The sequence below is a fragment of the Mobula birostris genome, chromosome 7, assembly GCF_030028105.1.
Source record: "Mobula birostris isolate sMobBir1 chromosome 7, sMobBir1.hap1, whole genome shotgun sequence".
Taxonomy (NCBI): domain Eukaryota; kingdom Metazoa; phylum Chordata; class Chondrichthyes; order Myliobatiformes; family Myliobatidae; genus Mobula; species Mobula birostris.
The window spans coordinates 50,001,339-50,022,431 of record NC_092376.1 but is presented as its reverse complement, the minus strand read 5'-3'; the positions used below and the strand labels follow the sequence as shown (position 1 = coordinate 50,022,431).

Here is a 21,093-nt window from a genome sequence, read left to right as displayed (position 1 = left end):
TGTGGCTGAAAAAAAGATCACAGATGAGAGCTAAGCATCCAAGCATGAGCATTCCGTCAAAGAGAGGCAGGTGGGTAGAGTGGTAGGGTAGCTCTGCTGGTATAAAAAATATCCTTAGCGAGAAGTAACATAGGATTAGACGATGTAGAGTTCTTGTAGATGGAGTTAATAAACAACCATGGCTGACAAGGAATGTCAAAGACAATTGCCTCTGTCATATGTTTCAATATTCAATATTCTTTGTCATACAAGTATCCCTAATCTTGCAGTCATTGCCTTTCACCTTTACCACAATGTGTTGGCGCTGAACTCTTATTAACTATTTTAAAAGATTCCCACTAGTCAGATGTTGTTTCACCTGCAAGCCTCTGCTTCCAAATTACTTTCAAGTCCTTTATTATGCTATTGAAATCAACCGCCCCTCACTTTAGGGCCTTAATTTGAGGTCCAACCATATCACTTCAAGAATAAAGAGGATAAAGTGAAATACTCCAAAAACATCTGTTTCATATTGAAAATACACTTTCATGTAAAGTGCATTATCCAAAAGCTTTACATCATTTAACCGGGATACAAATGCAAGACCAGCAGATTGAACACAAGTGGTCATAAAATGTTCTTATAACACCAGTTTAGTTGATCTTAGTGCAGCTCCTAGTAGGTATGAACTGCTTTGTAATATGGCGCTAAACTGATAAATATGTGCAAAAAGTAGAGAACAATTAACTTTGTTACATTGAGCATTAAGATACAGAGTATGAACTAGGCAGAGCTTTATACCATAATTGATCATACAACAAATAAATGCCAAGGTGAATTGTCTGAAACAGGAAACAATTCTGTTTCCAAGTTAACAAAGAACCAGGTAGTTTTCTTTAGAAGAAACTTAAATGATGGTGCCAATGAACTAACACAATTTCTTTTTAAAAATAGTAACTAGATTTTATCGCATTACCTAATTTGAGAAAGAGTATACTCCAATTTCCTCCACAAAGATGGCAACACAGCAGGTGCTTCTGGCATTGAATCTAGAATTAGAAGTGGAAAATTTTTTAAAAATCTAAACTATTAGGCAAGGGAAAAAAGCCTCTTATTAAACCAATTCAATGCTCCAATATAGGTGATTACATTTGTAGGGCCGTCAAAAGAAACAACACATACTAAATGTTGAAATTAGACATCAAACTAAAGTACACATTCAAATGAGGAAAATAAAATGAAGACAAATCAGCTTGGAATATGAACTCCAAATGGAAGAGATTAGAGAAGGTACGGGAGCAATAGTTCTCAGGTGTTTGCAGAGCTTTCCTGAGTTTACAAAGATAAAACAGTAAGACCACAAATGAACACGAGACCTAGTGTAGGAATTTTAAACTTGAGTTTTGTTGAATTGGAAGCCAGAATAGGTCAGTTTACAAATGAATGACTGTTGAACATGCTGTAGTGTAGCTTACAAGCAGGAGCATTGAAGTTTTGTTGAAAGATCATAGACTGTGAATAACCACTTAGAGATAACAAAAGGTACGGGTGAAAGGTCACTGGAAAGAGGAAAGAAACTCACATAAATTGTTTCATCCATAGAATGTAAAGTAACAAATTCTGTTTTCCACGATGTGGACAAAAGCTCACGTCCTTTAATACTGCCTGGATACAAGTTAGTAATCTGCAGGATTACTTTTTTTAATTATGTCCTGTACAACATCAAGATTCCAAGAATGAAAGGGTTATCATATGATGAACTCTTGATGACTCTGGGTCTGTACTCACTGGAATTTAGAAAGATGATGGGGGTTGGGGGGGTGGGGGGAGGATCTCATTGAAACCTTTTGAATGTTGAAAGGCTTATACAGGGTAGATGTGCAAAGGATGCTTCCCATGGTTGGAGAGTCTAGGACAAGAGAGCACAGCTTCAGGACAGAAAGGCATCCATTCAAAACAGAGATGTGGTGAAATTTATTTAGCCAGAGGGTGATGAATTTGTAGAGTTTGTTGCCATGTGCAGCTGTGGAAGCCAGGTTGTTGGGTGTATTTAAGGCAGAGACTGATAGGTTCTTGATTGGACATGGCATCAAAATCTACCGGGAGAAGGTCGAGAAATGGGGTTGAGGAGGAGAGAAAAAAAAACATCAGCCATGATTGAATGGCAGAGTGGACTCAATGGACGAGATGGCCTAATTCTGTTCCTATGTCTTATCATTAATTTTCTGATGTTTACAAGTTCCTACATTTCACTTTGTTATAAAAATGTTTCTTTATTCACCTTGTTGCTGTATTTGCCTGTTAAATTCATAGGTTATTTTATTAATTGAATATTAGAAATGTGAGGAAACAATACCACAAACTCAAAACAATTACTAACACATTAATACTTACCTTTTGCCTTCATAACCACGTACTCGTTAAGAATAGTTTTCAAGTTTTTTCCAAATAATGACTGGTTAAAAAATAAGAAAATTCAATATTAGTCAGCAATTCAACATGAAAACATGAACATCAGTTACCTTACAATAATAATTTGCAAGTGGGCAGTGGAAGTAGATATTCCTATGAAAAAAATGCAAAATAAAATACCAAAAATTGCTACTTAAGAACCACAAGAGTGGTGAAGATATCACACAATAACTTGCCATGGTCATAGGAAGAAGGACTGGACTAATACAAACGGCATAACTTTTCAAATGGCCAACTGCTATAGGATGGATTGAAGTACATTTGGAAAGTTATGGCCTGATCAGGGACAGTCAGCATTGCAGGATGTGATGCTTTACAAACTTGATTTGAGATTTTTTTGACAAGTTGACAAAGGTTATTGATGAGGATAGGGCAGTGGATATTATCCACATAGATTTTAATGAAGTGTTGGACATAGTCCCTCGTGTTAGCCTAATACAAAAATATTAAGACGCATGGGATCCATGGTACTTGATGGTTTGCATTCAGAATTAGCTTGCATGTAAAAGACAGAGTGCAGTGGTGGAAGGGTGTTAATTCTGGCTGGATGTCTGTGATCAGTGTTCTGCAAAGATTGCTGCTGCAGTCTCTGTTGTTTGTGACATACAAGTAAGTGCCTTGGATGAAAATGTAGATCAAAGTAGATCAATGTATATAAACTATATAAACCTTGAGATTTGCCTTCTTACAGGCATCCACAAAACAAAGAAACTCAACAGAACTCATTAAAAAAGACCGTCACCTAATGTGCAGGAAAAAACCCCCAATTCATGCCAACAAATAACATTCAGAACTGAAGTTGACAAAAGTGAGTCCACGGCCACGAAGCCTGTCATCACTGCAGCTGATTCAGCAGCCTGTCAGTTGCAGGCCACCGCCTCAGTTCAATGCAGAGATGAGTAAACCCCACGGAGCAGCCCATCCCTCTCCTCCAGACCTGACACCTTGATCTTTTCGAACTGGCACACTTAAATTGGCCAAACCTCGGTCATTCCTTGCTCTCAGATCTTTGATACGTTCTTGGACCCGGGCTCTGCCACTTCAAATTGGTCTGTACCCTGCCTCTCCGATTTGGCTCTAAACAACAGGTCACTCCTTGCTTTCAGGCCCAGGCCCAGCCACCTCCACTCTGCCTCGCCTTGGACCAGTTGCTTCGTATTCCCTCAACTCCGCTCCAGCAATGGCCAAACAGTGGCTCGTTCTCCACTCTCAGGCCCTAGCCCCGCTGCCTCGCCTTGGACCAGTTGCTTCGTATTGCCTTAACTCCGCTCCAGCAATGGCCGAACACTGGCTCGTTCCCTACTCTCAGGCCCTAGCCCCGTTGCCTCCATTCAGCCTGCACCCACTACGATGCAACCATCCTGCGCCTTCAAGACTTCCCCCATACTGCAAAATGGCCAGGTTGTACAGGCAGTTCAAAAGCTCAACTCCAAAGGGGAGGTTACAAGTTATTGATTGTAGTGATCGTTTCCGAGAAAAATGGTGGTTAATAAAGTGGTTAAGTTTTGTTTACTACCTGCAGGTCATCACTGTGTTTCACCAGCCCCATCTTAAACAGGAAGATGGGTAAGTTAGCAAATTTTCGGATGACACAAAGATTGGTAGAGTTGTGGAGAGCACTATCAAAGTATACAGAAGAATATACGGTAGAAGTCAGAAGTTTACATACACTTTAGCCAAAAACATTTAAACTCAGTTTTTCACAATTCCTGACATTTAATCCTAGAAAACATACCCTGTCTTAGGTCAGTTTGGATCACTACTTTATTTTAAGAATGTGAAATGTCAGAAAAATAGTAGAGAGAATGATTTATTTCAGCTTTTATTTCTTTCATCACTTTCCCAGTGGGTCAGAAGTTTACATACACTTTGTTAGCATTTGGTAGGATTGCCTTTAAATTGTTTAACTTGGGTCAAACGTTTTGGTTTGCCTTCCACAAGCTTCTCACAGTAAGTTGCTGAAATTTCGTTCTATTCTGAGTCAGGTTTGTAGGCCTCCTTGCTCACACACACTTTTTCAGTTCTGCCCACAAATTTTCTATCGAATTGAGGTCAGGGCTTTGTGATGGCCACTCCAATACCTTGACTTTGTTGTCTTTAAGCAATTTTGCTACAACTTTGGAGGTATGCTTGGGGTCATTGTCCATTTGGAAGACCCATTTGCAATCTAGCTTTAACTTCCTGGCTAATGTCTTGAGATGTTGCTTTAATATATCCACGTAATTTTCCTTCCTTATGATGCCATCTATTTTGCAAAGTGCACAAGTCCCTCCTGCAGCAAAGCACCCCCACGACATGATGCTGCCACCCCCATGCTTCATGGTTGGTATGGTGTTCTTCGGCTTGCAAGCCTCACCCTTTTTCCTCCAAACATAACAATGGTCATTATGGCCAAACAGTTCAATTTTTGTTTCATCAGACCAGAGGACATTTCTCCAAAAAGTAAGATCCTTGTCCCCATGTGCACTTGCAAACTGTAGTCTGGCATTTTTATGGCAGTTTTGGAGCAGTGGCTTCTTCCTAGCTGAGCAACCTTTCAGGTTATGTCGATATAGCACTCATTTTACTGTGGATATAGATACTTGTCTACCTGTTTCCTCCAGCATCTTCACAAGGTCCTTTGCTGTTGTTCTGGGATTGATTTGCACTTTTCACGCCAAAATGCGTTCATCTCTAGGAGATGGAATGCATATCCTTCCTGAGCAGTATGACAGTTGCGTGGTCCTATGGTGTTTATACTTGCGTACTATTGTTTGTACAGATGAATGTGGTACCTTCAGGTGACCGGAAATTGCTCCCAAGGATGAACCAGACTTGACATTATTTTCTGACCTCAATCCAATAGTAAATTTGAGGGCAGAACTGAAAAAGCGTGTGCGAGCAAAGAGGCCTACAAACCTGACTCAGTTACTCCAGTTCTGCCTGGAGAAATGGAACAAAATTCCACCAACTTACTGTGAGAAGCATGTGGAAGGTTTGACCCAAGTTAAACAGTTTGAAGGCAATGCTACCAAATACTAACAAAGTGTATGTAAACTTCTGACTCACTGGGAAAGTGAAGAAAGAAATAAAAGCTGAAATAAATCATTCTTTCTACGATTATTCTGACATTTCACATTCTTAAAATAGTGATCCTTACTGACCTAAGACAGGGAATGTTTTCTAGGATTAAATGTCAGGAATTGTGAAAAAATGAGTTTAAATGTATTTGGCTAAGGTGTATGTAAACATCTGACTTCAACTGTATGTCAGCTACAAATATGGGCAGAAAAATAACTGATGGAGTTTAATCTGAGCAAGTGTGGAGTGTTGTACCTTGGTTAAATGTAAGTATACTGTTAATAGCAGGACCCATAATAGCATCAATGTTGAGGGATCTTGGGGTCTAAGTACATAGCTGCCTGAAAATGACCACAGTAGATAAGGCGGTAAAGAAGATATCTGGTATGCTTGCCTTTATTGGTTGGGGCACCAAGTACACAAGAGTCAGCAAGTCATGTTGCAGCTACATATTTGATTAGGCCGCACTTGAAGTATCATATGTAATTCACTAGACTACATGGAAGCTTTGGAGAGGGTGCAGGTTGACTAGGATGCTGCTCAGATTAGAGGGTATTACCGTTACACATACTGAGGTACAATGAAAAGCTTTCATTTATACCCCATCCAGGTAGATCAAGCCATATATTATTACGTCAACTTAGTATAAAGAAAACAGAATAAAGACTACTAGTGTTACTAAGAAGATGCAGCGCAGGTAAACAATATAAAGCGGAAGGGCTATGACAAGGTAGATTGGGAGATAAGAATTCATTGTTAGCAACAAGTTCTGTTCAGGATAAAAACTGTCTGAGTGTGGTGGTACATGCGTTCAAGCTTTTGTATCTTCTGCTCAAAGGGAGAGAGAAGAGAGAATGACTGACGTAATAGACTGCTAATGAGAGGAAGAGCAGAGGAGTTAGTCCAAATACCCTGGCCAATATTTATCCGGTATCAGGTTATCTGGTCATTATGGTATCACCATTGGTGGGAAAGTGCTGGATGCAAATCGGCTAATTTCTCGCATTGCATGATGTTCATTAGGATTTTCTGAGACTATGAAGAATGCTACAGAGATGTAGTTTATTTTTAAATGGATCATCAGCTCATTTCTAGGGTTCAAGTGTATTTGAAGATCCCATGCTACTGATTAAAACACTGAGTGTTCTCCTGTTGTTTTGGCCAACTCTGCTCCTTCAAACACTCGTCAAATGTAAACAGACTGGCTTTTCATCCTACTTCTGTGAATTAGTAATTGGTCTGTTATTTACATAGGACATTACAGCACACCCTCTTCGGCCCACAATGTTGTGCCAACTTTTTAAACTACTCTAAGATTAAACGTATCTGACTCCACTACCACCTTTGGCAGTGCATTTCACACACCTACCACTCTAAAAAATCCTATTTCTGACATTCCCCAATACCTTCCTCCAATCATCTTATAATTATGCCACCTTGTATTAGCCATTTCTGCCCTGGGTAAAAGCCTCTGGCTAGCCACTCTATCCATGCCCCTTAACATCCTATGCACTTCTATCAAGTCATCCTCCTTTGCTCCAAAGAGGAAAACCCTGGCATGTACCAAAATTACCATGACAAAATTTTGCTTTGCATGCATCCACACAGATAATTTGAAAACTCAAGTACATCAAGGTAGTACAAGGAAAAAAATAATTAAAGAATGCAGAATAAAGTGTTACTGTTACAGAGAAAGTGCAGTGCAGGTAGACAATAAGGTAGTTTTTTGTTTTATTGTGAACACCTGCAAGAAAATGAATCTCAAAGTCGTATAGCTATTTTGATAACAACATTTTGATTTTTGAAGAGTCAAGAGGTCCATTCAAGAGTCTTATAACTGCTGGAAAAACATCTGTCCCTGACCCTGTGATACGTGTTTTCAAGTTGCTGCATCTTCAGCCTGATGGAAGGGGAGAGAAGAAAAAAAATAAGGAGAACTTTTGAGATATTTTCCTCCAATGGTGAAGGCACTAATGAAGTGTTAGTTCCTATTTGAGGTTTCCTGAATCCTTACAAAATAAGCTGTTACAGTTGAAAAGATACTACATCTACATACACTGGAAAATATATTGTATTATATCTGAAAGTATCATACAAGCATATTTCTGGAATCTTGAAGTATACAACATATTATGCAATATTGTAGCTAATTCAAAATATAGTTATGCAAATTCCTAGCACTAATTAATGACCTTCAGAGCTAGATTGGTGCTATTAGTATCCAAGGTTAATAGTACTAAATTAGATCTATCAATCTACCCACCCATGATGATATCCAATTATATGAATTCTGATTTGGATTTATAAATGAAATTAAATTTTGTGTGTAATACAGAACTGGGAGAGTAAATGAAATGTACTAAATTATAAAATTAGTTGTACAAAATGTGTGTCAATAAAAAAAAAAGAAAAATATAACAATTGGTCCAGCACTGAAACAGCTAATAAAGATGAAAACATCCCTATTTTAATAGACTAATCAATTCAGAGAAGTGATCAACAAATTTCCAATCAATTAACTTCAAAGTCCTAATAGAAGGGTGCACAAACAAGAGAAAATCTGCAGATGCTGGAAATCTGAGCAACACGCACAAAATGCTGGAGGAACTCAGCAGACCAGGAAGCATCTGTGGAAAAAAGTACAGTCAACGTTTCAGGCTGAAACCCTTAGTCAGGACTGGAGAAAAAAAGTTGAGTAGATTTGAAAGGTGGAGGGAGGGGAGAGAGAAATGCCAGGCGATAGGTGAAACTCAGAGGGGGAGGGATGAAGTAAACAGCTGGGAAGTTGATTGGTGAAAGAGACAGAAGGCCATGGAAGAAAGAAGAAAGGGAGGGAGGAGCACCAGAGAGGAGGAGATGGACGAGCAAGGAGATAACATGAGAGAGGGACAAGGGGATGGGAAATGGTTAAGGGGGGGTGGGGAGCATTACTGGAAGTTTGAGAAATCGATGTTCATGCCATCAGGTTGGAGGCTACCCAAATAGAATACAAGGTGTTGTTCCTCCAACCTAAGTGTGGTCTTATCCTGACAGTGGAGGAGGCCATGGATTGACATATCAGAATGGGAATGGAAAGTGGAATTAAAATGGGTGGTCATTGGGAGATCTCTCAAGTTCTGGTGGACGGCGCGTAGACGCTCCACGAAGCAGTCTCCCAATCTGCGCCAGGTCTCACCGATATACTGAGGCCACACCGGGAGCACCAAACACAGTAACCGATATACAAGAGGCCACAAAGGTGCACGTTAGCCGAGGACGTGCTCAAATTGCTTTTGCTCTAATTAGAATATAGAATTCTGCTCTGGTCAACTCAAAGATGCATTAAAATGCTGGAAAAGTTCTGAGAAATTATATGTAATCACCATTATCATTGTACTCTGCCTTGAGAAAACATGGCCTTTCAGCCTGAAAGGTGAACACTAAGTATCAAATAAGATGGTACTGAAACAAAAACATTTACTTAAAAGTACATTCACTCACAATAGAAGAATAACATTAAGAATGTTTTAGAAGTAAGAATGTGAGCTTGTTTCTACAGAACTGGTGAAGCCAGGCATTTGAAAAGCTGGACAGGCAACTAATGCTTTTTTCAGTAAAAAGCTTTGCCCTCTGGGAAAGGGGTGCACAGATCAGCTTTTAAGTGATGTGATGCAGACAACTTGCTTCCACCTATATACTACCTGTAAAAAGTGTTCACCCCCTTTGGAAATTTTTGTGTTTTATTGTTTTACAACATTGAATACTAGTGGACTTAATTTGGCTTCTTACGACACCGATCAACAGCAAAAGGCTCTTTCATGTCAAAGTGAAAACAGATCTCCACAAAGTGATCTAAATTAATTGCAAATATATAGCGAAAAATAATTGATTGCAGAAGTATTCTCCCCCTTCATGTCAATATTTAGTTGATGCACCTTTGGCAGCAATTACAGCCTTAAGTCTGTGTGAATAGGTCTCTATCAGCTTTGCACATCTGGACACTGCCATTTTCCTCCAATTCTTCTTTACAAAACTGCTCTAGCTCTGTCAGATTGCATGGGGATCATGAGTGAACAGCCCTTTTCAAGTCCACCCACAAATTCTCAATTGGATTGAGGTCTGGACTCTGACTTGGACACTCCAGGACATTAAACTTGTTGTTTTAAAACCACTGCTGTGTAGCTCTGACTTTATGTTTAGGGTCATTGTCTTGTCGGAAAACAAATCTTTTCTCAACTCAAAATTGTCCTGCAGACCGCATCAGGTTTTCCTCCAGGATTTCCCTGTATTTTGCTGCATTCACCTTATCCTCTGCCTTCACAAGCCTTCCAGGGCCTGCTGCAGTGAAGCATCCTCATAGTATGATGCTGCCACCACCATACTTCATGGTAGGGATGGGGTGTTTTTGATAATGTGCAGTGTCTAATGCTCAATTTTGTTTTCATCAGACCATAGAACATTCTTCCAGCTGACTTCAGTCTCCCACATGCCTTCTGGCAAACTCTAGCCAAGATTTAATGAGAGTTTTTATTTCAACAGTGGCCTTCTCTTTGCCACTCTCCCATATAGCTCCAACTGGTGAAGCACCCAGACAACAATTGTTGTATACTCAGTCTCTCCCATCTCAGCCACTGAAGCTTGTAACTCCTCCAGAGTTGTCATAGGTCTCTTGGTAGCCTCCCTCATTAGTCCCCTTCTTGCACGCTCACTCAGTTTTTGAGGATGGCCTGCTCTAGGCAGATTCATAGCTGTGCCATATTCTTTCCATTTTCTTGATAGACAATAGACAATAGACAGTAGGTGCAGGAGTAGGCCATTCGGCCCTTCGAGCCAGCACCGCCATTCACTGTGATCATGGCTGATCATCCACAATCAGTATCCAGTTCCTGCCTTATCCCCATAACCTTTGATTCCACTATCTTTAAGAGCTCTATCCATCTCTTTCTTGAAAGCATCCAGAGACTTGGCCTCCACAGCCTTCTGGGGCAGAGCATTCCATATATCCACCACTCCCTGGGTGAAAAAGTTTTTCCTCAACTCCGTTCTAAATGGCCTACCCTTTATTCTTAAACCGTGGCCTCTGGTTCTGGACTCTCCCATCAGTGGGAACATGCTTCCTGCCTCCAGCATGTCCAATCCCTTAATAATCTTATATGTTTCAATAAGATCCCCTCTCAGCCTTCTAAATTCCAGAGTATACAAGCCCAGTCGCTCCAATCTTTCGACATATGACAGTCCCGATGATTGATGATTGACTTAACTGTACTCCAAAGGATATTCAGTGACTTGGAAATTTTCTTGTATCCATCTCCTGACTTACGCTTTTCAATAACCTCTTTCCTGGAGTTGCTTGGAGTGTTCTTTTGTCTTAGTGGTGTAGCCTTTGCCAGGATACTGATACTGGCACAGAAACATAGAAAATAGGTGCAGAAGCAGGCCAGGTAGCAGTTGGACCTTCCAGATATATGTGTATTTTTACAACAATCGATTGAAACACACAGGTCTCCAAAAACAGATCCCTAGTTAACAAATTGATTCTATTGGACTTCTAAAACCAATTGGCTGCACCAGTATTGATTTGGTGTGTCATATTAAAGGGTGGAGAGTGAATACTTATGCTATCAATTATTTTGTGTTTTATATTTGTAATTAATGTAGATCACTTTGTACAGATCTGTTTTCACCTTAACAAGAGTTTTTTTGTTGAACTGTGTCAAAAAAAGCCAAATTAAATCCACTGTGATTCAATGTTGTAAAACAATAAAACAGGAAAACCTTTTGTAGGCGCTGAGTCGTTCTTTATATAACTGAGTCATAGCAGATGCAGCTTTATTCATTATCTGTAGCGATTGTGGCATAAAGTGACTTCATGTCTCCCCTCATCCATGTGTAGTATCATGCGGGAAGCTCGACATTCTTAAGGTTACATGTAGAACGTTCTTTCCCATATAGTATGCGACATAAACATTGTTGCAATAAAGAAGTTGGTGTAATCCAAAGAGATTATGCTATTCACAGCATACCAGTAAACAAGCAGGAACAACTCCATCCTCGGTACTGTGCTCTGCATATTCCTTTAGGTCACGACTTTCCAAAATAAAGGCTTTGCATGTGTTAGAAAGCTTTTCCTGCTGTAGATATCCTAAAACACATAATAAACAAAATTCAGCAGTTTTTCACCAATATCCACACAAAGCAACAGAGTAATTGATACATACATGCTGTGGCACAATAACATTGCTATGGTTAAAGGGTTTTAGAATAAATATCTGAAATTGTTACAGAGAAATTAATTAATATTACGTTTGAGATTAGTCTTTTCCATTGCTTTACTGGAAAAATATTCTGTTCTACAAGCTGGTTGAAGTAAGTTTCAGCCAAAGTTCTTGTACAGAAGAAAGTCGCACATTTAAAACACAAGGGAGAATCAAAGAAATCAACTTATTCCTTTTTCGAACTTTGCATAAGCACATTCAACTTGGCAGTTGATTTTAACAAATAAGGCTGATGACACTCAGGGCAGTGACCAGCAATGTTCCCACTAAGGTGTGTGCGTGCACACATCTTTTGCAACTAGCGCACAAAGGGATTTAAATTGCGCACAAAAGGTTGTCACCTATTACCTCATTGGCATGTTACGTATATTTCACAATTGTACACAATCACATTTCTTTTTCTGGTTTCTGATACGGACAGTGTTGACAACGTGGAGTTTGCGCTGATTTGTCTGCCAATTTTGGAACTGACGAAGAAATTATTGATTCACTACGCCCAATTCCAAAGAAGCAAAGGGCATGAAGCGCCAAAGAACAACTAGGTCATTTAAAGAGCAATGGCTTAATGAAACAGTAGAACCTGCTACATCATAAGTTCATGAGGTCAGGAACGTGCTACATGAAATATGTATGTACAATACAGAAACTGGTGTTATCTGCGTGTATTGTTATGATGCAAAATTTGCTGGAGAATTTGCAAGTGGGAAGAAGTGGAGTGATATTTGGGTACTTGATTTTTAAAGCATCATTTAGCAAGCAAATCACATCCGGATATTGTGCAAAAGCTCAGGCAAGAAGATCCTTCATTACCCGCTACAGGCCCGCTACGTATGTTTTGAGGGAGTCCAGATGAACGACAGTAAAAATGATCAAACCCAAAGGAGATCATAGTTCTTATTGATAGTTAAAATGAATATGCGCACGTCGTCACTGGGCAAGAAAATTGCACAGCACAAAATTCTTGCATACACTGGTCATTACAAATTAGAGGGAATATTGGTGACCAGTGCTAGCAATTTTGAATGAAGTATCATATCAAGAACAAAAGCCAATTTGTGGGAAGTTAGAACAATCGAGAAAAGCTTATTTTTAAACGCACAGTATTTTCCAAAGCAGTTTTTAGCTGCCTTATCCCAAACTTGCAGTTTGTTGCAATTCTGCCACGGATTAGCTTCTTGAGGCTCCACCAGATCAGATACCCTACACTGAAATGAAATGACCCTATTTATAATACACCAGACATCACTGGATGTCCAGTATACACTTCCATGTTGCCACAGCTTAGGGAAACTAATACTATGGACATTCCAATCAAAACAGTTCTAGATTGCAGTTTTTTTCATTCCAAAAGAAAGTGCTGGCATTAAGTCACATAGATACAGTAAACCTGTGATCTGCTATTCTGTCCAATCACCAAAATCCACAGGAGGAAAACCATCTCATCCATCCTCTGGAAAGTACAGGGCATGGTCTGCAGTTCCAACTTAACAATGCAGCTTGTAGACAAAAGGGATTTGAGGATGGAGGAGTGGGGGGAATGGGAATGTCATTCACTTATTTTACACAACATAAATTCCACAAGACCAAATTTTATTCCACTTCTCAATTTTTTGGGTAGTGATTTTTGAATTCTGCAAGGGTGAATCTCACTTACCCAAACTTCAATTAACACAGGGATCACTTGTACACTAAATCCAATTAAAAGCTCAGCATTTTCAATGGAATTTCCGCACAATTTTTGCATTGTTCACATCCTGAAGATGAATTAGTTAGCTTGTGCATCTCAGTTTAACTTGATTTAAAGTAATTTCTATTATTCAGTATTAAAATGAACATCGTGCATTACGAATTAACAGTAATGCAAGCATTCTGAATGTTAAGAAATGCAGATTTAGGTAGAATTTCCATCAACATATTAGTACAAAAAATAACAACTGATGAGCAATATCACGACAAGCAACGGACACAGAATGCTGGAGGAACTCAGTAGGTCATGCGGCATCTATGGAAAAGAGTAGTTGACATTTCAGGCCAAAATCCTTCACCAGGACAGGAGAAAAAAGACTGGAGTCAGAGTAAGAGGGTCAGGGAGGGGCAAGTGATGGGTGAGATTAGGTGAAGTAAAGAGCTGGGAAATTGCTGAAAGAGATACAGGGCTGGAGAAGGGGGAATCTGATAGGAGAGGACAGAAGGCCATGGAAGAAAGAAAAGGGGGAGAAGCACTAGAGGGAGGTGATGGGCAAGTAAGGAGATAAGGTGAGAGAAGGAAATGGGAATAGGGTATGGTGGGGGGGGGGGGGTCATTACCAGAAGTTTCAGAAATCAATGTTCATGCCATCAAGTTGGAGGCTACCCAGATGGAATACAAGATGTTGCTCCTCCAGCCCAAATGTGGATTCATTGCGACAGTAGAGGAGGCCATGGACTGACATGTTTGGAATGGGAATGAGAAGTAAAATTAAAATGGGCAGCTACTGGGAGATCCTGCTTTTTCTGGCAGACGGAGCATAGGTGCTTGGTGAAGTGGTCTACCAATCCTACGTCGGGTCTCACCAATATACAAGAGCACCAGACACAGACTCACAGGTGAAGTGTCCCCTCACCTGCAAGGATAGGTTGGGGCCCTGAAAGGTAGTGAGGGAGGAGGTGTAGGGGCAGGTGTAGCACTTGATCTGCTTGCAAGGATAAGTGCCAGGAGGGAGATCAGTGGGGAGGGAAAGGTGAGCTTGGCAGTGGGATCTGTTGGAGATGGCTGAAGTTCTGGAGAATTATGTGCTGGACACAGAGGTTGGTGGGGTGGTAAGTGAACAAGAGGAACCGTATCCCTGGTAGAGTCATGGGAGGATAGGATAAGGGCTGACGTGTATGAAAAGGAAGAGATACAGTTGACGGCAGCGTTGATGGTGGAGGAAGGGAGGCCCCTTTCTTTGAACGAGGAGGACATCTCCTTAGTCTGAATGAAAAGCCTCATCCTGAGAGCAGATGCAGCAAAGACGGAGGAATTGAGAGAAGGGGATGGAAATTTTACAAGTTCCAGGGCGGGAAGAAGTATAGTCCAGGTAGCTGTGAGAGTCTGTGGGTTTATAATAGACATCAGCAGATAAGCTGTCTCCAGAGATATACAGAGAAGATTGAGAAAAGGGAGGGAGATGTCAGAAATGCACCAGGTTAATTTGAGGGCAGAGTGGAAGTTGAAGGCAAAGTTGATGAAGTTGGCGAGCTCCGCATGCAGGCGTTGATGCAGTGTAGTAAAAGTTGGGGAGTGATTCCAGTGTAGGCTTGGAACTTGGACTGTTCCATGTAGCCGACAAAAGGGCAGGCATAACTGCGACCCATGCAAGCGCCCATGGCGGTTGAAGGAAGTGATAGGAGCCAAAGGAGAAATTACTGAGAGTGAGAACAAGTTCTGCCAGACAGAGGAGAGTGGTGGTGGAGGGGAACTGATTGGGTCTGGTGTCCAGAAAGAAATGGGAGAACTTTGAGGCCTTTCTGGTGGGGGATGGAGGTGTATAGGACTGGAAATCCATAGTGAAAATCAGATGATCGGGGCCAGGGAACTTGAAATCATTGAAAAGATCAGGACTGTGTTAAGTATCATGGATGTAGGTAGGAAGGGACTAAACCGGGGGGGGGGGGGGGGAATAAAACTGAGTCGAGGTATGCAGATATAAATTAGCAGAACAGGAACAAGCAGAAACAATCAGTCTACCTGGACAGGCAGGTTTGTAGATCTTGGGTAGGAGGTAGAAATGGGATGTGCAGGGTAAGGGAACTATGAGTTTGGTGGCAGTGAATGGGAGACCCCTAGAGTTTAATAAGGTCAGTGATGGTGTGGGAGACAATGGCTTGGTGCTCCTTAGTGGGATTCTGTTCAAGGGGTAAGCAAGAAATGGTGTCTGAGAGTTGTTTCTGGGCCTCAGCAAGATAAAGAGGTCAGCCTGCCAGACTACTACAGCACCCCCTCTTATTTGTTGGGTTTGATGGTGAGGTTAGGATTAGTGTGGTAAGAATGGAGAGCAGTGCGTTTGGAAGGAGTGAGGCTGGAATTAGAGAGAGAAAGTGGTGAAGACAAGATGGTTGATGTCCCGTCGGCAGTTAGCAATGAAAAGATCCAGAGCAGGGTGTCCAGGAAGAGGAGCGGGGTTAAAGACAGGAAAAGAAGTCATCATGCAGGGTGGAGAGACCTTGCCAATAATGTAGGCATGGAAACAGGAAGAAGAGCTCAGCATCATGGTGGCCGCAGAACTCACTGTGGTGTGGGTGCAGGGGGGCAAAGATGAGGCCTTTACTGAGGACAGAACGTCCTGCCTCACTCAGAGAGGAGAATATCAGAAGGGATAGTGAAGACCCGGCACAGATTAGAGTTGGTAAGGGTATTGGTAGTGTCAGAGGAGAGGGGAGGGTTGGGGTGTTTAGGGAAGGTGGGTGAGAGGAAGATGAAGTCTCCAAGTACCCAGGAGCTGGTGGTGGGACCTGAGAGCACAGGATTGCAGAGTATCGGTGGGGGGAAGGGGAAAGGGGACAGGTGTTCCAGCTGCAGTGTGCTGTCGGTCAAGGCTGGAGTGGTGTTGGAGGTTGCACAATCAGCAGTTTGAAGGTGTCGGATGTGGTTGGAACTCGTATTGATGGCAGTGGAGGCAATCCCATTTTACTCAACAACTTACTGGAAACCCTCAATGCAAAACAACTTTGTAAATATGCTTAAGATTTTAATTAAAACTATTTCCAAATGTTCAAAGTTCAAATACATATAATATTGGATCATTTTTTTCCAATAACTAAATGAAAAAGTATAACGTTTATTTAATTTGGTTCTCTTTAAATAGTTTTAGGACTTGCGTGAAGATCCGATCACATTTTAGGGCATATTTGTGCAGAAATAGAGAAAATTCTAAAGGGTTCACAAACTTTCTGGCAGTACTATACACAAGAACGACCGCCTTCGTCGGACACAATGAATGACCATCATTAGCTTGTAGAAGAGACATTCACCCAATGAATGTAGGCTTCACAGTGACTTCACAAATTTCACATCACATGCCAGTGATAATAAACCTGATTCTGATTCTGACTTTCTAATCAGAAGCCAAGAGTATTTTCCCCTTGTTCTGGAAAATGTTCTCAGTCAATCTCATCAAAAGCCATTTTTTGTTATCAAGTTCTTTACTACACACAAATGATTTGCTGTGCATCCTATCATCCAAAAGTAGTTCTTCAAACATTATCACACTGCCAACTTGTGCTATCTTGAAATTACAAGAACCGAAGAAATAGGAGCAGGAGTAAGCCCTCTGCCTATCAAGCCTGCTCCGCCATTCAATAATATCATGGCTGATCTGACCATGGACTCATCCCCCATAACCCTTAATTCCCCTATTGTGGAAAAATCTATCCAACCTTGTCTTAAATAACTTCACTAAGGTAGCCTCCACTATTTCATTGGCCATAAAATTCCACAAATTCACCATTCTTTTGGGAAAACCTCCTCACCTCCGTCCTAAATTTACTCCCCCTAGTCTTGAGGTTATGTCCCCTAGTTCTAGTCTCACCTATCAGTGGAAACAACTTTCCTGCCTCTATCTTATTTATCCCTTTTATAATTTTGAATGTTTCTGTAGGATCTCCACTCATCCTTCTGCATTCCAATGAGTACAGTCCCAGATGACTCAATCTCTTCTCAGCCTAACCCCCTCATCTCTGGAACCAACCTGATGAATTTCCTCTGCACCACTTCCAAAGCTAGTATATCCTTCCACAAGCAAGGAGACCAGAACTGTACGCAGTACTCCAGATGCACCAGTACCCTGTATAGTTGCAGCATAACATCCTTGTTCTTAAATTTAATCCTTTAGCAATGAAAGCCAACATTCTATTTACCTTCTTGATAGCCTGTTGCACCTGCAAAACTATATTCAGGCAAATTCTCCCTATTGCAAACCAGTTTCACTCAGTAATGACAATAAGTATGGTTTATGAAGATAAATGAGTTTCAAACATAACTTTTTTTTGATACGACTGTAGATACTGGATTCTGGAGTTACAATTTACTGAAGAAACTCGACAGATCAAGAAACATCTTTGAGATCTCAGAGAGGAAATGGTAATAATTTCTGTCAAAACTCAGCAAGAGGACTCAATTACTATGGCTTTTCCTAACACCCAGGGCAGGTCATACTAATTAGGATTACCAATCAGCAGCTGCACTCATGTTTTAGTTATTTGATGACCAACTAATTTTCAAGACCAAACATGAATTGGTTATCAGATGAATTCTGCTCCAAAGTGATTATCAACTAGGAAACCTTAAAATCAAGGTGCATAATTTCATGCTTAGCAGTTTTCCAGTGATGTTGACATCTGTTCAGTCTGGTTCATTAATGGGTTTAAACATCTGATCCATTGTGAGAACCAGGACTTTGATCAAGTATCCGACCGAATAATGAATTAGAACACTATTCTAAATACTATTCCACAAAGAAAAGTGACAATTTGAACACTCAAATTAAACTCTTAAAATTAAATCATAGATACAATGACTGTAGAAGGCCTGTGTGAAACAAACCATTTAACTCGCGATCCAAAACTACGGAAATAGTCAGCGCAATGTCAGGAGGCTGTCAATCACTGAGAGGACTGGAGCAAGGTGAGCAGAGTTGTCTGGCCTCCGGTGCGGGTCCAATCCTTCAGAGAGCCAAGCACTGACTCCGCGCTTGCAAACCAGCTCACTTACCCAGGACCAGACGCGCTATGTCTGACGGCAGCAGCATTATCTCGGGACGAGCCGGAGTTTACGAAGGAGGCCCCCCTCCCAGGAGGAGTCGCCAGGCTTCAGATCAACGCCGACCTCGGAAGTGGACTCGCCATTAACAAGAGTCGGGGGACGGGAGCTGAAAATGGCGCGTAAAAACAACGCCGTGTTAATCCTGACCGTGCATCCGGCGGAACTGGGAAAGCGGAGATGCGCCGGTGGTTGCCGGGAATTGCTGTTCGGTGTTGTTTACCAGAGCCCCGTGGGTCGTATGGGTCCGCCGCCTGTGTTGAAGAGCGAGGCTGGGATCTTGTTCCAGCGGGGAGACAACCGTCGCTGTGCTCGGTGGCTGTCTCGGGAGGCTCTCTCCGTTTACAAACCAGAAAAAAAAATCACGTTGGCAACAAGTCAGATTACGAAGGTGCGTTTTAATGGCAATAGCTCGAGTTTAATAAAGCTGTGATCTGTCTCCGTGTTGCTGTGACTGCGCGTCCTCTGCAGCGTTTTAAATGTCTAACGTCCGCCGCTCGCGTCCCGCAGCCGCCGGGCGCCCGACGCGTTAAGTTGGGTTGAATCCGGGCCGTGTGTCGGTAGGACTGGAACGCTGCTGAGTTGTTAGATGGCGATGCGGCTGGCGGGTCTGGGCACAGCAGCAGGTACAAAGTGTTTTCCGGCTGCCTGAATGAAATTTAAAAATGAAAACCTGCAGACGCGGAAAATCTGAAATAGTGAAAAGAAGAAATGTTGCGTACCCGTATTTAAAGAAGCAGCGTTAATATTTCAGAGAAAAGATGGTCGTTGTTGGTGTTAATAGCAAGTACGGAGATTTGAGCCGCTCTGAAATCGCGCTTCTGGGCTGAGGTGGTCGCACACGACCTGACGATTCCCGCCACTTTTCAAGTTCTGCTCTTGACACTATTTCCTCTCAGACAAAACAAGCAGGATAAAGAGCGCTATAACACAATACAGGCCCTTCAGCTCATGTGCTGACCTTTTAACGCATTCCGAGATCAATCTATCCCTTCATTTTTCTTTTGTCCATGTGCGTATCTCAGAGTCCCATAAATTTCTCTTTACCGCTTCCCCTGTTTCCCTGTTAGTTTGCCTTCTCCCACCTCAGCAAACTGAAGGGGCCAGTTTGCCTGTGACTTCTTGGGTTTGCTTTCCATCTCTATCAACTGCTTCATTGCTCAAGGCACTTTTCCTGTGTGGCTATTGGAGATGTTATACAAGCTCTTTTTAACCAAGCTGTCCTTTCAAATTAAATAGCATTTTACTTGCACTTGCTCTATCTTAATATATGACACTAAAATGGAATAAGAATGTGCAGAGCACCTCTTCATCCTGTGAGGGTGATACAGTGAAAAAATTGTTCTATGTACTGTTCCTACAATGGTGTCATTACACAATGCATTGAGGTAGAACAAGATAAAACAATAACAATGCAGAATAAAGTGCCACAACTACAGAGAAGGTGCAGTACAGGTAAACAATAAGATGTAAAATTAGAATGTGTAGATTGTGAGGGCAAGAGTCTAATTTATCATACTAGGGAACTATTTTATAGTCTTATAAGAGTGAGGTAGAGCTGCCCATGAGCTTGGTGGTACATGTTCTTCTCCCTGATGGAAGAGGGGAGAAGCAACACTCACAACACGCTGGAGGAACTCAGCAGGTCGAGCAGCAACCGTGGAAACGATCAGTCAGCGTTTCCACGGATGCTGCCTGACCTGCTGAGTTCCTCCAGCGTGTTGTGAGTGTTGCTTTGACCCCAGCATCTGCAGAGTATTCTGTGTTTGGAAGAGGGGAGAAGAGAGAATGTCTGGGTAGATGGGGTCTTTGAAAATGCTGACTGCTTTACTGCTGCAGCAAGAAGTATAGAGGAAGGCCTTGGAGGGGAGGCTGCTTTCCATGATGCGCTGAGCTGTGTTCACAACTCTGCAGTTTCTTGCAGTTACGTGCAGAGCAGTTGCAATACCAAGGCATTACACATCCAGAGAGGCCAGTTTCTGTGGTACATCGATTAAAAATTGGCAAGGGTTGAAGGTGACATGCCAAATTTCTTAAGTCTCCTGCAGAAGTAGAGGTATTGGTGAGCTTTCTTGGCCATGACTTCTATATGGTTGGATCAGGACAGGCTGTTGGTGATGTTCAGTCCTAAGAACTTGAAGCTCTCAACCCTCTCAAGCTCAAGGCCATTAACATAGATGAAATACCCACTGTAGCAGGTTTAATGCGATGGATAAAGCATTGTATTCCCTATAATGGTAATGGAAATGGCTTGCAGGGTGAAGAGGAATTAGCAGGGACTGAGACTGACAGAGATGCTCAACAGATAGACACAATGGTCTGAATGGCATCCTGCACTATAGTGATTCACTTTATCTAAAATGCATCCTCCATATTCCACTTAATCTTTTTTTACTTATTGACCCAAAATTAAAACATGAGGAAAGGATAATTTTAATATTCTTGTTTATTCTCAGGATTAACTAAATCTTTACTTGCAGTACTTTATCAATTGTAACTCACTTTTCCTTGGGCTTTTTCTTGCATTTCTTTTCATTTTCCCCATTGATT

General features: G+C 41.5%; 2 protein-coding genes across 6 annotated transcripts in view; one reads left to right on the top strand and one right to left on the bottom strand.

Annotated features, from left to right (window-relative positions):
- The window catches only part of npat (nuclear protein, ataxia-telangiectasia locus), a 57,661-nt gene extending 38,943 nt beyond the window's left edge, over positions 1 to 18,718 (bottom strand). Inside the window, exons 1-4 of one of the 2 annotated variants that reach the window (XM_072263108.1) lie at positions 18,496 to 18,718; positions 11,514 to 11,632; positions 2,374 to 2,434; positions 956 to 1,028 (exon numbers count right to left, since the gene is read on the bottom strand). In XM_072263108.1, coding sequence (XP_072119209.1) covers positions 956 to 1,028; positions 2,374 to 2,434; positions 11,514 to 11,632; positions 18,496 to 18,532 — 290 coding nt within the window. In that variant the 5' untranslated portion in view covers positions 18,533 to 18,718. Of the gene's footprint in view, positions 1 to 955; positions 1,029 to 2,373; positions 2,435 to 7,374; positions 7,412 to 11,513; positions 11,633 to 18,495 lie in introns of those variants that run through there. The other variant, XM_072263109.1, reaches the window with a different exon arrangement.
- atm (ATM serine/threonine kinase) overlaps positions 18,624 to 21,093 on the top strand; it is a 193,120-nt gene continuing 190,650 nt past the window's right edge. For 2 of the 4 annotated variants that reach the window (XM_072263105.1, XM_072263103.1), the window contains exon 1: positions 18,736 to 18,934. Coding sequence is in view for 2 of the 4 variants with exons in the window: in XM_072263107.1 (XP_072119208.1) it covers positions 18,724 to 18,934 (211 nt within the window). In the remaining 2 variants the exon portion in view is untranslated. Of the gene's footprint in view, positions 18,935 to 21,093 lie in introns of all 4 variants that reach the window. The other 2 variants (XM_072263107.1, XM_072263106.1) reach the window with 2 other exon arrangements.